At 41.3% G+C, this 18,181-nt stretch overlaps 1 protein-coding gene and 1 long non-coding RNA gene across 6 annotated transcripts in view; one reads left to right on the top strand and one right to left on the bottom strand.

The window, feature by feature from the left end:
* LOC135798957 (uncharacterized) overlaps nt 1–17,846 on the bottom strand; it is a 112,870-nt gene extending 95,024 nt beyond the window's left edge. Inside the window, exons 1-2 of the long non-coding RNA XR_010549820.1 lie at nt 17,439–17,846; nt 3,671–3,696 (exon numbers count right to left, since the gene is read on the bottom strand). This is a non-coding gene — a long non-coding RNA (uncharacterized lncRNA). The remainder of the gene's footprint in view (nt 1–3,670; nt 3,697–17,438) is intronic.
* The window catches only part of side-VII (sidestep VII), a 111,979-nt gene that overhangs the window by 52,436 nt on the left and 41,362 nt on the right, over nt 1–18,181 (top strand). For all 5 annotated transcript variants that reach the window (XM_065311957.1, XM_065311955.1, XM_065311956.1 and 2 more), the window contains exons 2-3: nt 6,075–6,207; nt 8,602–8,810. In XM_065311957.1, the coding sequence (XP_065168029.1) occupies nt 6,075–6,207; nt 8,602–8,810 (342 nt within the window). The remainder of the gene's footprint in view (nt 1–6,074; nt 6,208–8,601; nt 8,811–18,181) is intronic.

Here is an 18,181-nt window from a genome sequence, read left to right as displayed (position 1 = left end):
GAATTTAGTGAGATGTGTACGCGTGGATGTTGAAAACGGCAATGATAAACTTTGCGACGTAAATCAAACTTTTTTGCGGTTGAAAATAGCAGCTTGCGAGCGAAGCCAGATCGATATTTTGCAGAAATGTTTGCACTTTGCGTAGGATGCGGTGGAAATATGCGGTAGCATCTCGGATTTACGTCAGTTTAGTTTGGCCTGAATGGCGTGTTGCGCGTGTAAATCTTAACACTGGCGCGGCGCGTAAATCTGCGACAGTTTCTCTATCTAAAACTAGCGCCAGGTTCGCCACTCCCGCCCGGATAAAAGGAATCGTAAACTGGAAAAGCGTGTCTGTCGCTGGCTCCCATCTCTCCATCTTCCATCCGACTTGCTACACACACAGTATGTGTTTATGTTGTGTTTCGGCGTGCAGGCAAAACAACGTCTATGTTTGCGCAAGTGCGCGTCGCCGTCGCAGGGTTTCACCAGGCGCGCTGGGGCCCATTCTCTTTAGACAAATTACTATCGCCCATTTCCTTCCGTGCGCGCAATTCCCTTCGACTGCGAACACCGCGCGCCGTCGTTTTCTTTAGTTGGTGGGCTGTGCCGCGCCATAGTTACAGGGGCGATTACAACTGAAACTGTTTGGGAGCGAGAGTACATTCTTGGCTGGTGGAGTCGGTTCGCCTGGCCGCCTCCCAGCTCCACGTGAAAGTTAGCCGTGTGAGCGTCAATGGCAACGAAAGCGGAGTTATTGCCGAAAACCCTTCTTTAATTTTCCTTCCTAGACTTAATACGCTTTTCTCGGAATGTGAGGATGTGCTGAACCTTGTATCTAACCTCACATTCGCTCCCGGGGTGTATTATGCGTTGCATACAGTGAGAGCATATTCAGATGATTTGACTTCTCAATTTCAAAACGAACAAATTCAAGTCGAGAGAAGTCCTAATTTTACGTCTGAAGTATCTTATTACATTTGGAAAACTAGCAATCCCCTCACAAGAAGGGTTATGATGAGGCATAAGATATTTCATCTCCACTCGTCTCATTGAATTGAAATAATCATACGGTATAAAGGAATTCAGTCGGAGCGGAACAAAGTTCGCGGCGATTCGACGGCATGGATTTCGCACAGGTAGCGCAGGGTTGGTAATACGTGCGAGAGGAGTTTGGCGCGCAAGTTTGCGATGAAACAGGTCCCTAATTGCTAATTTCGCATCCCCGTAAGGTAGCAACGTAGCAGAGTCATGTGTGTCATTATGTACGGAGAAAGACAAGGGTGGAACCTGGCGAGGCGCGTACGTGCGCTTTCACAGCTTGTCTGCCGACGTGCAGGACCTTAAATGCGTTTAACAATTCGGTATCGCTAATATCAAACCGGGGAATAACCGCGCACATACACGGGCGCTGCCGCGAAATTTAACCACTGCGCCGCCGCCGCCGCCCGAAACTCGTTTATGCAAAAACGTCCGCTTTTAATGGCGTTAAAAATGCGCCGCTGGAGTCCAATCGATTAAATTGAGCACCGTCGCACAATCATTTTTACTTTTTCACGTGTGCGAATATTCCAGATAAGTAGATGATTTTTTTTCTCTGCCTCGACTCTGGTGTGTGTTATTTTTTCCTTTTTACGCTGTCGCGAATATAAAAACGCAGCTAAATTGGATAAAAAGGGCATAACCGCACATTTCACGTTGGCGACGACAACGAAAGTGGGTTAGTGGATTTTACGTGTGGAAGAATATGAGAAACAGGGAAGAATAGAAGAAAATTTGAAAATGTCGTTGAATGAAAAGCGAGCGCGCGCGTCACGGGGAGAAAAAACCGAGAGAACAACCGAAAAATGTTTACTTTGCGCCGTGGGAGAAATTTAAATTTTCGCGAATACTTGACTTTTCATAAATAATAAGAAACGCGTAACACAACGCCCGAGAGCATACAGAAATGATTGTTGTACTCATTTCACCTTCTTACATTTTGGTGCCATCTATCAGCAAGCAAACAACAACAATACAAGATAAACTTTGTTTTTGAATCATACCAACAGCGGATATTTACATTTATAAATTATAAATTAAATTGAATTATCATTTTGTAAATTAATTTCTTTCACTATTGACTTAAATAGTCCCAAAATAATTAATTTTCTTTGTTTTTTTCAAAAAAATGAAATAAAAACTTTAAAAAATGCAATTTTTTCTTCATAATTCAATTCCATTGAAATAATTTAACTAAAATGACATAAATTTAAGCAAATATAACTTTGTAAAACTATCCCAACAACATAATAAGTTATTTAAAACTCATATGTACTCGCATTCATACTGCTCCGCAATAAAACCATCTGATTTATGCACAACTATAAAAAGTTATTATTTTAAAATTGAAAAATCTTCGTGTTTGCCCAAGAATTCCAATAAAATACCAAATTGTTATTAAACATGTAGCGGCGCAGAAAGAAAAGAATCGCTCGGGAAACTGCTACAAATCATATCGATACGCTCATATTGCAAAAAGTTCGCACACAAAACCGCCGGCGCATCTTTTAAACTTTGAACCGAATGATTCACCCTCCACCCTCCATCATACGAAGCCATTACGCGAACACTACGAACGTTTATAACATGTTATAATATGTGTCTGAAAGAAGGGCGAAATGAATAGCCCGACCATTCGACCTCTGTGTGTGCGCGCACGAGGATGTAGAGATATTAGTCCGAAAAGGCCAACCCACAAGTTGGAAGACATTATATAGCGACTGTTAAAAGTTGCATAGTTGTAAGTTATTACCGGCCGACTGCGGCACTACCTTGCAACGACTTGCAAATTGATTAAAATAGTTGAACGTCTACATTATAAGCGCGCGCGGGCAAAGTGTTGCTGCTGGGCTGTGGGCGGGCGGAGTTTGCCGCATCAGGGAAACTGCAAAGCGAGTTAGTAAATTTCAGAGCGCGAGCGCGAGCGCGCTTAGTGCGAATTGTAACTCGTCGGCGGGCAATAAAAAGAATTTGAGAGTGCCTTCGCCAATTGTCGGGCGTAAACTTTTCGGAGCGCACCACGATGACATCAGCGAGCACTTTGAAGTTAATATTGGTCATTTAAAAGTTTAATTTTTCATAACTAGCGCCATCTATCGACACACGCGCGTTATTTGTCTTTTCTCGCAGCGTGGTAATTTGTTGGAACGAAACAATTTGTTGTGAAATTAGCGACACGTTCGGCGCCCAATCCGAGGATGTCTTACAAGCGGCGTCGAGCGATTGAAGCAGCTGTACAAAAGATCGAACGATTCGAGGATGAGAAGAAAGGAAACAAATAGAAATATCCCCAAATGACGACGACACAATACGGCACACAATCAGAGGAAAGAAAGATACAACACCGCCGCCATAAACGGCGGCGGCAATGGCAATGGTGGTGGTGGTGGTGGCGTCCCGTAGATAGATAGCTGTAGGAGGATGGCGCGGGTAACCGCATTGATCCGTTCGAAATTGCTGTACGTCGAAACCACGCGACCGAACAACTTTATCCCGATTGTAGTGGCGCATAACATATAGCCGAGCGGACGAAAATAATAAATTACAATCATTTCGCTTCATTAATTTAATTATGCTATTACGAACGCATAAATTTATCCTCGATATTGGATTTGCCCTGTCTGGATTTTATTAATAAGAAATAACTTACCATTTCTTCCATCACTGGACGACAATCTGAAACAATATATACAAAAATTAGAATTATGTTTTCATAACCAAAACACAGTCGAGGTCAAGTTTTCATTGGAGCACATTAAACGAATATTAAATTTCAGCATGTCGGCCTGCTAAAAACAGCAGCTAATGTCATTATTTTCGAGCCAAAACACGCAAAACTGCAAACCGCACCCAGCACACACATTCAACCCGGCTTTGGTTTTAGATTTAAAACTAATTTGCCGGTGTCGCAGTTGTTCCTAGATGTGGTTAAATTCGCAAACTAAAAGTTTACAACCGCAATTTATGTGTTTAATTAAATTCTTTTTGCGTCCCGAACAAATATAGACTTAGGTTTATAACGATATATCTCATCTTCGAGAAATGTGAATATTATTTCGTCGACGTCGGGCGCGCAAACGAGTTCGGAAAACTCGCATCAGGTTGTTGTTGATTTTTGTGCGCACCTGTCGATGCTAAGCAAACGATTGCGTCGTCGTGTTTGTTGTTGTCTTGCGACGCGCGAGCGCTATCCAAACTTGGAAAACAATTTTCTCTCGACGGCGGTGGTGGTGGGTAGCGCGGTGGCGGCGACGACGTGGGTCGCCTGATTCGGTTATTTTGTTTCGCCTCGTTCGGCAGCTTGAATTTACGGTGTGTGTCTGCTCCGGCTGCAGTAAGTTAACATCCTAGTAAGTGTAAGTACATGCATCGCGGCGACGAGCGTCAGCAACAGGCAATTGCATGTTGCATGCGCATAAAACTAGTTACATAATCATACTCTATCAATTGGCTTATCTATGCCATCCGTTCGGAAAATTACATTTCCTAGCTACCTAGCAATATCTAGTCACGAATGGGAATAAAATACAAATAATTTTATTCATATTTATTACCAAAGTTTGCTGAGGCAGTAATTGTAAACTTTTTTATTTAGGACGTCATTACGCCGCCTCCCGGTACTTATTTATTAGTTAACACTTAACACGAGCATGAACCAAAGCCAAAATCCAAGAGAAAATATATGCGCCGAGGTCGTAAAGAGCCAACAATTTGTTCTCTCAATTTGCGCCCCTCTACAACAGCAGTTAGTTAGTAATAATATGGTATGGTGGTGGCGGCGGCGCCTGGACATTCTCACTCACGCCGGTTTGCTGGTAGATGCATTAGTAAAATTATAATTGCACTTTCGAAACTCGAGTTCGCGGCGTCTGCGTGTCCGTACTTATAGCGCAATTATATTAAACAGCCATAGGGGGTGTAAACTTTCACACCCCCGCACACTCGACACACAATATGCATTCGACACGTCTCCAAACGTCGAATAAAAAACATTCATATATTGTAATTTGATTAAATTAAATTTATTTGCGCGAGCCTTTAATAAATTTGCATTTACGCATCGATTTTGTGTCGGTGGTGTTATTTAATCAAATAATAAATGAGTTTTCAGCTACCGAAAAAGATATGAAATTCAGTTGTGTACAGCGAGTGGAAAATCAGCGCAGCGTGCGCAAACCATTGATACACATTACAAATGATTACACATGCAGCACGCGACTGTTGCACCATGGCAAATTTGCGCGTCCGAATGCAAATTTAATTTAAGCCTCGCGCAAGAGCGCTGTGCTAATGAATATAAACAAAGTGATATTAGACGCGCGCGCTCCTTTTGTGTTCGGGCTCGTCTCATCGACGCCGCGCGGCGAATCTTCGCGTCTTTATCGGACGTACGTACGCCCGATGCGCATTATCCCGAATTTGTAGTTTTCCATCCCTAATACGTCTCTATGTGTGTGTATGAGCGCGCACAGGCGAATTGGCCCGAGGGCAGACCCTGTGCTCTGTGTGTATGGCGCGGCGCTGATTCAAATAGATTGCCCTTTTAATTAAAATTGCTTAAATGTTTGCGCGCGGCTCCTTCGATCCTGCTCGCGCAGCATTCGCTTTGTTTTCGCTACGTCTCTGCTCGATCGCCGATCATTAATTTGCATACGATTTAATGCAAACGGATTCCACTTTGTCTTAAACAAACTTCACATGTATTTATTTGTATTGCATAAACACATTCTGCATTGTAACGTTAATCCCTCTAGGAAAATTTATAATAATCAGTGCATTACGTATCCAGAGTAGAAAATAATGCAAAATTTTATGTGAAATTTTTCACTAAAAATGCTTTTAACCTAAAATTTGAGCAAATTTTGAGGTTATGTTGCTAACCAACTAATCCAGACAATTTTTTTCGCCAAAGTCAAAGTTTTGAAGTATTTTTTCACGTCTAAAAGTGAAAAAAAATCAGAAACCTGAAATTGTGTTCAACGCCTCCTTAGTTTACTTAAAAACAGCGTTTTTAAATGAAATATTAACAAAATTTTGTTTTATTTTTGTTCCAGTGCCCATAGTAAACGTAAAAGTGGTAGCAGGCGATCCGGTGTATCTACCCTGTGATATTACCTCATCGGATCCACATGACCAAGTATTACTAGTCCTGTGGTATCGTGAAGACCTCGGAACACCAATATACAGGTATGTATTTTCCGAAACTTCAAAATTTACAACTTTCTACATTTCGAGTACAAGTTTTGCATGTGTTATTATTGGTAATACAGTGTCGGATACAAATCAAAGCAAAATGTAGATGCAGATGAAGCTCCACTGCGCGTTTGCTATTCTTGAAATCTCATTGTGATGGCTCATGTTGACAATGCGTCAACCGGCATTCGTGTGCGCGATTCACGCACTCGCACAAAGCGCAGTCGAGGTTAGTTTGACGAGAAATGGGAAATTATATTGCCGTCACTAACGCAATCTTCCACTCAACGAAATCAACACAACGCGACAGAGAACCAGCATTCACACGTCGTTACATCAACCAGAGTGAAACAAACAATGCGCGCGCGGGCGCTACACAAGTGGAGAAATGTTTATGCGCGTTTAATTAATACGCGCAAAGAAAAGCCGACAACGTATATTTCACACGTGTGTGAATGTTCGTGCGCATGCAAGTCGAAGATGGGACGATGGGAGATTTTATGGTCGAGAGTATATGCGGCTTGGTTCCGCTTCCGTTTCGTATAACTACTATATATGCGCGCAGAGAGGATGTGCGAATGTGGCGCTGCAGGCGAACGCGAGGACAAGTATGTGCGAAAATTAATTTTCTACCGCGCGTTAGAAAATGGGAAATTTATGTGTAATTATTCCATGTTGAATTATTAAGTTTTAAAATTAATTAATCAGAATTTTCATCGCGCAGGGCACAAAGTCACATCCGCCAAAGATTCTTAATTCTACGTGAAAGTGTATCTGTCTTTTTTCACCAAAATTAAATTATTGTACAGTGCGTGAGTTTGCATTAACCACACAGCCTATAGATATCATTTCGTTTCCTTTCGGCAATTTATTTTCATTCTTGTATTACGACGCACATACTTGCACGTTCGCATAGCTCGCAAAGGGCCAAATGGGTTTCATCCGCCTGCGTCGCGAAAAAACTAGGACTTTCGCCAGTGTCAACCGACGCTTCTTGCAGCTTCTTACACTCCCGACTCGCAACTGCGAGTTGAGTTGCTTTATGTTCTCTCGCAATTCAACGCGCGTTGTACTCCTCCTCATCTGCTTTCGGCTGAGCTTCTCAATAGGTTGCTTGCTTTCGAAAGAGAGTCTAGGTGTAAGAAGGCAAGTAAATTTTTGGCCCGCGACGTTTTCTTCATCGCAATAAAAAGTGTCGCGCGCGAATTTATTATATATTATGTTATTCCAGATCGTAAAAGACTTTTAAATCAGATATCTAAGAGATGAAATTTTAATTCATAAGAAAAAATGGGCAAAGATAATTTAATTTAAAGACTTATGATAATTAATATCTCTTAAACTAAAAGCGATAGCAACCAACGAATTGCTGATTATAAAGGATTGGAAAATTTTTTATCAGATAAAAGTATATAATAGTTATATTTCCAACAGTAAAAAATCAAAAAACGCGACTAAAAGTACTAAAAAGTGACATTTTCCAATGTTTGCCCATTTTATTCAATCGCGAATATCTCGTAAACTAAAAGAGATAATTAAGATCTGATCGCAGCGTCTTAATCTACGGACTATTCTCTATATGATAGAATACTTAAAACGGAAATCTGAGAGATGAAATTTTGATTCTTAAGAAAAAATTGCCAAGGGGGGGTGCTTGATACTTTTTTTCGACGATTTTTGAAAGCTAATATCTTCTAAACTAAAAGAGCTAGCAACCAGAAGAATGTAGATTATAGAAGATTGGAAAATTCTCTATCAGACCAAAATATAAAATAATTATATTTCCAACGGTAATAGGTCAAAAAACGCCCCCAAAAGTACTAAAAAGTGCCATTTTTCAATTTTTGCCCATTTTATTCAATCGCGAATATCTCGTAAACTAAAAGAGATAATTAAGATCTGATCGCAGCGTCTTAATCTACAGACTATTCTCTATAAGATAGGATACTTAAAACGGAAATCTGAGAGATGAAATTTTGATTCTTAAGAAAAAATTGCCAAGGGGGGGTGCTTGATACTTTTTTTCGACGATTTTTGAAAGCTAATATCTTCTAAACTAAAAGAGATAGCAACCAACTAATTGCTGATTATGAAAGAATGGAAAATTCTCTATCAGATAAAAATATAAAATAATTATATTTCCAACAGTAATAGGTCAAAAAACGCCACTAAAAGTACTAAAAAGTGACATTTCTCAATTTTTGCCCATTTTATTCAATCGCGAATATCTCGTAAACTAAAAGAGATAATTAAGATCTGATCGCCGCGTCTTAATCTACGGACTATTTTCTATAAAACAAGACAGTTAATTTGGAAATCTAAGAAATAAAATGCTAAAAATTGAATTTTTTTAATATCTTATATATAATTATGTTTTAATTGTTTTAGCGTGGACGGACGAGATCGTGACTTTGGTCAAGCTGAACGCTGGTCCGATGAAAACGTCTTCGCGAATCGGGCATACTTCATGCCCGAGAAGCAACCCGCCGAATTGGGAGTGGACCACATTCGAGAATCGGACCAAGCGATGTATCGGTGTCGCGTCGACTTTAAAGTCGCGCAGACACGCAATAGCAAAGTCAACCTCACCGTCATCGGTACGTATAATCCGCATCTACATTATTTACATAGAAGGGTCGTGCCCATGCGCCTGTGTGCGAGTTGGTTGATGAGGCGAGCGTGCCCGCAAAAACATTTCACCGCCGCTCCAAATAATGCCAACGCCGCCGCGGCCATGGAACTTTTTGCCGCAGACGCCGGAGCCGACTTCAAACAAGCCCCTAATATAATAACATGTTACATCGTTAATTAATCAAATCCTCGGATGTGTAACAACCGCACGCAGAAAAACGGCGCGCCAGTGAAAAACTTACTTATTGGAGAGTATTGGTGGAGTAAATTAATCAATGCCCGCCTGCGACGGCGCAAAAAGTTTTAAAAACCTAATTAATATACTAGTATTGCGTCCGTCAGCCGGAAAAGTCATAATTAATGTATCATTGCGCTAATATCCCACTTATAACAAGCCACAGGAAGAGAAAAAAAAAACAGCAGCGGCAAACCAACCGATGCAATATTAATGTCGGAAATAAAATTCGCCTCCGCGCGCATTCGAAATGACTTATGTAGTCGAACCAGGTTCCTAATTGCCGCAATAAAAAGTTTCCACTTTTATATGTATAAGAACCTTGACGCTTCGCTTTTTTCGGCGAGAAAACTCTCCGACGCCAATGAAAGCGAATGCAAAAAGCGAGAAGAGTGAGTGGCGGGCGCGAGATGAGGAAAGCCAGAAAAAGTTATCGTGATTTATATCAGTACTTAACGTAAGCGCGCGCGCTAATTAAGCTTCGCGTATTCGATTTAGCAGCGCGGGGGCCGGTAAGTGAGTGCGCGCGTCCATTGAGACGCCGCCGCCCGCCACCGGCCGAGAGAGGGGTAGTGAAAAGTGTACGCGCATTAAACGCGCCGGCATTATTTTTTGTGTTAATGTGGATTAAGTATTCATAAAATGAATTAGGCTAGAATTTTTAATAAATTCGCGCCGGAGCTCGTTTGTAAACCGAATGGATTGTATACGCGTGCGAATGGACTCACGCTCTCGTTCTCTTTCCGAGGGGGTTGGCGGTGGGTATAATTTCGAGCGGTGTGGAAATTTATCGCTGTTGGTTACTGCTCGTAAAAAGCCAAAAATTAAATAATTTCCCCGCTTGAATTATCCACTGGTAACACACTCTACGAATATCCTTTGTGTAACGCGTGTGTTGGCCGGCGACTGGAAATTGATTTAACGAGAAAAGCGAATTAAATTTGACAAACACGTTTTTGCAATTTGGAAATTTGGAATAAATTCACGGCCGTAAATTAAAAACAAAAGTGATAGTCGCAGATTTAGTACAGCGAAACACCTTTGAGTGGTTTCCGTGCATCAAAGACATTTGTAACAATAATAAATTCATAAACACTAGAAGAGCGACGTACAAAAGCCTTTTGTGCATAGCTATCTGGTAGTTTTTTACGCGCGGCATCACCCTCTCTCGCAAGACGATGAATACTATAAAATGTGCATTTCAATGGAAACCACCACCGGTGTGTACGCTGTGTGCTTCTATCCATCCACTCGTTTCGTGATTTCAAGACGCCGCGCGCTCCCAGTGGAACCGTCCGCAATCGGCGCCGCCACCTTATCGGAGGGCGCAGGATGGCAGGATGCGTGCACACCTGGCTCGTGACGCTCTTCTTGCGAGAATTAGACAGACGCCCGCGAGGTCTTCATCATACGCGCCGGCATTACTTATTCTACGCGAGGCGTTGAATATTTATGGAAAGAACAATGCGCTGTGTTCGTCCCTAAAAGGACCAGAGAGTTTCTTCTTCAACAATGTTGCAGACGGAGAATTTGTTGTTGGCATATGTTTTATTTCACGCCATCCTCGCAAGAGGGAAGTTTTCAATATTAATCAGACTTCCATAAAAGTACTTAAAGCGGCCGTGGCGGGTTTAAGATTTAAAGCGCTGTGTGTGTTGTGTGTGTGTCTTTTGCTTCCAACTAGCTCCTGGGTGAGAGCGTATTGCGCTTCTTTGCAATTCCACTTAGATCTGGCACGCAACGTGTTGTGAACGCGTCAAGGGGGCCGCCAGGAGACGGCGACACACAATGAGAGACAATATAAAGGCACACTCTGCTAGTGTGAAACGCAGTGCGAACGCCGAGAAGAAATCTCGCATTGTTGTATTGTGTAATGTGCGTGGCAACGCCGGCAGCGCGGGCGCATTATTCAAAAGAATCGTACCTGTCTAGATAATATTATATTGTTTCATGCGGGGGCGGCAGCGACGGCCCAGTGGGAATACATCCGCACGCCAGTTTGTGTCTACTTACTCTAATATAACCCGCGTTTTCGCATGATATTGTTTGCTCGACTAGATTTCGGCCGTTGCTTTTTCTGACAATGTGAAGAAAAAGATTTACATGCTTCGTGCGTCCGACGTTGACGGCGCGCATAGTGATGCAAATTTCACGCAAATCTACGCGTCAAACATACAGATATAGATCATCAGTTGTGTTATTCATACCTATTTATTTCTCGTGTATGTAACACACAATATTTCGTAGCTCACGGCTTAAATTTTGGTACGCGATTTGTCGATGGTATCGCGACGCGGGTCGTAAATTTAATTCGTGAATGTCAAAAGCACATAAACGGTTATATTCTCGGCACACGCAGAAAGCTCAACGACTCCACACCCGCGGATTAAACGCACGTAACGCGATGATGCATCCATTCTCGTCGCTGGGACTGGTGCAGTGATACAACACAACTCATACATGTTAATACGACATCGCCGCCGCCGCCCGGTTGATATCGTCGATTCTAATTCATTCGTACGCTCGAACATCACTTGGCGCGCATCATTCATGCATCCGCGAACCACAATGGCGCACCAAACTTGTGCACTTGCGTTGATTTGTGGTACGTGAGCGTTGAAGCAAGTTTTATTTGCATTTCGGATATTAATTCAATTCTATGGTAATGTGATGGTTGCGTGTAGGCATCAGAGAGTCCGATGGGCACGCGCGGGGGAGATACACGAAACGAAAAGGGTTAGCGACGGCGACGCCGCCGCCGGAATGGGACAAAGCGAGGTCCTAACGAACTTTGCACCCATATTTCGCATTCATAACTTTAGCGCCGAGGCGCACCTGCGGCTGTCCGGCGCGGTCATTTATTGACCTAACCATGAATAACGACGGCCCGTAAATTACGCGTTTTGCCCTTCAATATTTATAACTGGGAGCTGCGCAAAGCGCTCGGGTGTAATCCGCGATACTCGAACAATCCCCAACAATCACCTGTATAACACAAGCCAATTCATCCGCGACAATTGAGCAATGATTATCATTCATTTTCATTTTGTTTCTGTCGGTATTTTTACAAAGACTAACGTTATAACATGTATGCGCTGGTAGTAAGGCAATATCTACAGCGAAATATTAACATGTTACAAGTGTGCGTCGAGAAGAGAAAATTGTTTTACTCGCGCGCAAAACTTCAAAGAATTTATGCACACAGCCGAGAATATTGGCCGGAAATAAAAGAAATACAATGAGCAAACGCGCGCGCGCATATGCTTCTTGTTGTTCGCAAAGTAGCGCCGCGCAGCACGCCTGTATGGAAATTTCATCGGCAATGCCAAGAAAAATTCCGCACAGGTCTGCGCCATTTTCCACCCGCTGCTTTACGGCGTCCCATTTCGCCCTGCGATGCGATGCGTTGCGAGCCGTTCGGAGCGTAAGTAAACGCTGACTATGAAATATTTCATGAGGCGCAGTTAGTGCGGCAATAAAATATGTTACGCGTGGTGCATGCACACGCGCAGCGGTATTGACCCTCGCGTGGAATTTACTTCCGAGTGAAATTCGCCCGTAAAATAAACAATCAATCGATGTGAATCACCGTCCGCATGAATTTTAAATTTGCAAAATATATCGGACGCACACAGATATTTACTGCGAAAGAGAATGGCCATGCTGACGTGACGTTGATGTGAAACTGATGTGAGGAAATTTTATATCGAAAGTTGCGCGCATTCGAAATACACAACGATTTCATTGATTTATTGCACTAGATGTTTGCATGTGGAATGTTTACAAACTCACATACACACCGAGGGAAACATATCATCGGAAAACTTATGTGTCTGACAGCTTTGACACAACATTGCACATCTGTAGGTGTGTGTTACGCATAATGTTTATGTATACGCGGATTACGTCGATGTAGCGTGTTTTTCAGCTCATTGCCGATTTTTATTTCTACATTTTCAAACAGCCGCGTGTGCTGCGTAGGATGCGAATTTGATTTCCGGATATTTTTTACGCATTTACACCGAATGTGCAGCGTGACACACTGACACTTGCTTGACAATAACGCGAATTGTAAACGCAATGTTGACTACACTACAACAACAAAAAAACTAATGATTTGCACGTGTGACGTCAACGGGTCGTGACATGTAAGGCCAAATTTCGTGCAAAATTGAGTACACACTCAAACACATTAAGTTAAATTGTTAATTTCTATTCATAATAAATTCCTGCATTAGCGCATCAGCCAATCACATGCATTAGATATACTAATATACAGTGTGTTTATAATTTCAATAATTACTTACTATTAATCTAATTTCTGATGTTTTTTAAGCGTATCTAAAGAAAATATTTATTTTTGTTGAAAATATCTAATGTATAATGCGATTAATTGATTATGAATGCAAGCACATTGTATGTATATGAATGCGTCAGTTCAATTATACAATGTGCTTTATAACGTAACCCCGTGATGCGAAATATTTAGCGTGTTTATTGTGCCAGCGCGACACGGTGACGTGAGCGGCGGCGCGCGTTTCAATTGGATGGCCACGCGTTAATTACAATGCCGCCGCGGCGGCGGCGGGCGCGTACGTATACGAGACGCATATAATAATAATTGATGTGAATTAGCAATCTGTCAATCAGTGGGCACAAGAGGACATGGGAGTAAGGCCGAAATGTTTGCGGCTATCGTCAATGGGGAGCGATACGCGCTCGCGCAATGCGGGCGGGTGGCTGTGGAGGCAGGCGGAGGCAGGCGCGCATTGCCGATACGTACCAATCAGTGAATGCATCTCGCGTAAACGGAATCAAACGAACAAAACTAATCGGCGGTATTATGCAACTGGCGCGCGAGTTCATCGTTTAATGCGGAACGTACCTGCTACATTTGGCATGTGCAGGTATTATGCATGCTAAGCAGATATCGGTAATTATTATACACTAGGCATCAAAATTCAATTTCAGCCGATATTCAGTAATAAATTATAATATTCGCTTTTTCCTGCAACTTCGATGTAGTTGTTAGTAATTTTGTAATTAATTTTCACTTTTTTGATCCTAAAATGAGTGGATTTTATCAATAAGATATGAAATTTTAATTTAATGCCCTTTATCGCCATCTCTGATTAATATATTCAACTATAACTATCATTGGAACCCAACATAAATTTTAATCCCTATTTAACACCCTTTAAATGCAAACTTTCGATATTTTAATAGTTATTCTCCTATTTCCTGTAAATAAGAATCCAATAAATCTTAAATTATCAAAATCTCTGCAGCCATTCGTAAGTTATAAATGTTGTAACTAACACAACTATTTTTTTTGTATAAATGCTATAAATCTATATAGATTTGTACTCAGATTATTTCAAAAATTACAAATTTCCACTAAATATTTAAATTTGATGCTTCCAGAAGCGGAAAACGCATAGAATGATAACAGACATATTTACATGATAACTAGCTGGAGACTTTAAAGACTTTAATTAATTTGCACAGCATAGTTGTATTAATCTGCGGCATCCGCCCGGCGCCGACCCCGACCCAGTACCACTACCACAACCATCACCACTGTTACGTACTACTACGGCTACTACCACCCCCTGTGTTTAAAATGTATATAAAATGGTAACCCTATTAGTGGCGTAATAGTGCGTGAGAGTTGCCTAATTTATATACATATTCAAGGCTATGCGGCGCGCGGCTTATTCACTTTCGAAAATGAGAAAAGCGGGGGCGGGCGTGATGTTGGTGTAACGGTCGCGGTGGCACATCTTGAGTGAAGAAACGCGAGAGGATGAGGCGACACGAGTGTCGCTGAAGGATCCCGACAATGCGCATTAGGGAAACCTCCGCGTTTCCTCGCCGATGGTTTTGCTATTTGACGCTTGTGTTGTTCGGATAAGAGAGGATGAAGATTGTTAGCCATGCATGTATTGGATTAGTTTTTTTGTATGCGGAGAAATTATAGAAGTGGTCTCAAAATTAATTTATGAATTTGAATAAATATTATTGAAGGTAGTGGTCTTGGAATGTTGGTGGGTCAAAGAAACGTTTAATCCCCAATTGTCCCAACTTATCAACACACTAGCCTAGTTAGCCGGACATGGAGTCGAGAGGGGTTCGCTTGGAGCTGAAAAGCATCCCACCACAGTCCGCACATTGTGTTTGCACCACGCTGGCAACATTTCGACAATCGGCGTACTGGCACTGGCTCTGGCTCGCTGGCGTGTGTGCGGCTTGGCATGTCCTTCGAGTATTGATCCCCCGCACGGCGTGGCGCAACCCCTGACTCTTGTCCTTGCAGCGCGCCGCCAGCCCAGCAAACTTTCGATGTGACACGCTCGCTCGTGCGATACGCATGCAGAAACGCGGGAAACATGCACGCGGGAGAAACACTATCCGGCTTCCTTCGCCCACTACCAAACCAAACCCCCAACACCCAAGTAAATTCCGCGCGCGTCCTTTTGAGATATTGGAGCCGATGCATCCCTATACGCTTTCCGAATTAATTAATTGTTTAATTAGACGGTTAGGCACCACCTAACGCTAGTTACACATGTGAAATATCGAGGAATTTCCCTCGCACTACTAATTTTCCTCATCCCGGCAATTATTAACAAGATATAATGATGAAATTTGAAGCTAATTTAAAAGCAAATTTTTAGAGGCAAGTTGTAAGAAGATTTAATGAAAAATAACATGTAAGGGGTACATTAGGCGAAAAAGACCAGCATAATATATTTACTGAAATATTAACGAGTTCAAAAGCTCGGTGCTCGTTGTTTGCGCGCGGGGTAGCGTATATAATTGATAAATATTTAATGGAAATGCATTTTCCGCGCGTAGATGGACGCTCCGGCGATGAGATTTAATTAATTCCGTCGAGCCATCCTTGCGGGGGCCGCAAATTATGAGAATATTATTTAAAATATTCTCGGCGACTTTAGCAAGCGTAAATATATTAGATTTAGTGACGGTTTTAATAAAAATTGAATAGACAACCAGATAACTAGCGCCATCTAGTAGGGATAATTTAAAATATAATAAATTTACTAACAAAACAACAGAAACGAAATCAACTGATTTAATTATAAAGATATGCTGGCTGGGGAATAATTACAACAAAATAACATACATACAATTGCTAAAGTTTGGTTATTTTTTTGACACGAAACGCGAATAAACACACGTAAAAACAGTGGAAACAATCACGAAACGCGACCTATTATTGTAATTACCACCGGTGTGTATTGTGTAATTTCACTCGCTTTTTTTTCTCATTCATTTGCCTCTCGGGGCGCGCTTGCAACTAGCAACTATAACATTTTGACTACATTGCTGTGCGCGCGCGTGCTCGCGTGTCCTTTGGCAAGTTTTCGGAAAGCGTGTGCTTTCCGATTGAAATATAGCGCGGCCGACCTTTTCTCTCCTCGAAACTGCACATTACGTTATATACGACGACGGACGAGGGTTCGAAATATTCAAATTTATTGGGATTAAAGAGGACTTTATTGTCGCTCCACCTTAGCCACCATCCTTTCCTTTCGGGATGCACATCATGCTTACAGCCATGAGCATAGATAGTTTGCCGTGAATGTCATATCATATCGAGTGTCTGTGTATTTTTAGCATGGAATCATTTTTCTGTGAAAATCAAATTGAATTTTCTAAAAGTCAAGCCCGCGTGGCATTTAAAAAATAAAACGCATTCGTCATCGGTTTATCAATTCGGCTATTGTCGAATGCAATGTTTACATAAGTTCTTTGCAGGCAGAAATATAGCAATTATTTTAAAATTCAACAACCAAAAAAAAAAGTTAACTATTTCTACAGTTCACACTCAATTTATTACCGGTGCATATACAAAATGTTGCAAATTTACATTTTGTGCATTTATTTCGGAAATTGAATAAATTTAATAAATAATAATTTGATAATAATTAAAAGTTTAAAGTGCACGTTACACTTGTGTATAGATATATGTATGATATTTTTTATGGATGTTCTTTACACTATTTTGATGTATGAATTTAAATTCATAAAACTTGCTGTGTATTTTTTAGCCATCATGTATGGCGCATGTAAAAAGAGTGGGTTTGCATTCGGGCGATGCTCACCGCGTGCCCGGTGGTGGTAATATATTGTGGTGCTGATACAAAATTAAAAATATGCAAACGAATGCAAAATTTAATAAATAACCATATCAGCGCGGAGAGCACCAACGCCAGCGTGCGCTGGCTAAAAATAGCGCGACTCGTAATAAATGTGCAAATGTGTGCGTAGGTATTTATTTTTGCGAATAATAAAAAGTATATCAAGATATTAAATTGTTTTCGTAATTGCTTACCACTGGAACGCCAAAACCAGCAAACTGCATCGATGTTGGTATCGGGCGCCTCGTGCACAACTCACACACACGCGAATACTAAGCGTTCAGCGTTTCGTCCGGCAGGAATTCGCGGTGGAAATTCTTGATAGTGGTTTTTCATGCACATGTACCACCCCCGCGCGTAGGTATTAACGCGTTATCAATAACGGAGAAAGAATTGTATTAATTTATTGAAAATGCACGGAAATGTTAATTTTTGTTTGATTTATTGTTCTTTATAAGACGCGTCGCGCACGACTTTGCGTTAGAGACTCGCGAACCGAAATGGTTCTGCGTACATCTTTACCTGTGCGCGAAACACTTCTTATCGCTTTATCAAAGATAAGATAAACAAACGCTACATTCCAAGTCTAAAGTAAACAAACAGAACTGCACAACGCACGAAAAGACACACGAAGAGATTGTTTTTGTTTTTTGTGAATCAAAACTAAACAAGTCGAAACATGTCGAGAGAAATCAAATCAAAACAGAAAAATTCAAACGTAGTATTAGAATGTATGCAACCTAATCTGCTGGATGAAACAGATGACCGTTACTGCGTAATTTTGATGTAATATGAATTTTAAAAGATGCGTTTGCAATAGAATAAATGTAAATTCTCAAATAATCTTAAAATACTAGTAATCATAGATTATTTCGATTTAGATGTACTGTTTAAACATGTCGTGAAACGATTAGATAAATCAAACTAAATTTTAATT

Source organism: Atheta coriaria, unplaced genomic scaffold (genome assembly GCF_025399875.1).
Source record: "Atheta coriaria isolate IRGN ID8LTWV9N9 unplaced genomic scaffold, Caltech_Dcor_3.1 hic_scaffold_9_pilon, whole genome shotgun sequence".
NCBI lineage: Eukaryota > Metazoa > Arthropoda > Insecta > Coleoptera > Staphylinidae > Dalotia > Dalotia coriaria.
Note: the sequence above shows the minus strand (reverse complement) of the source record. Positions and strands in the feature narration are given on the sequence as shown.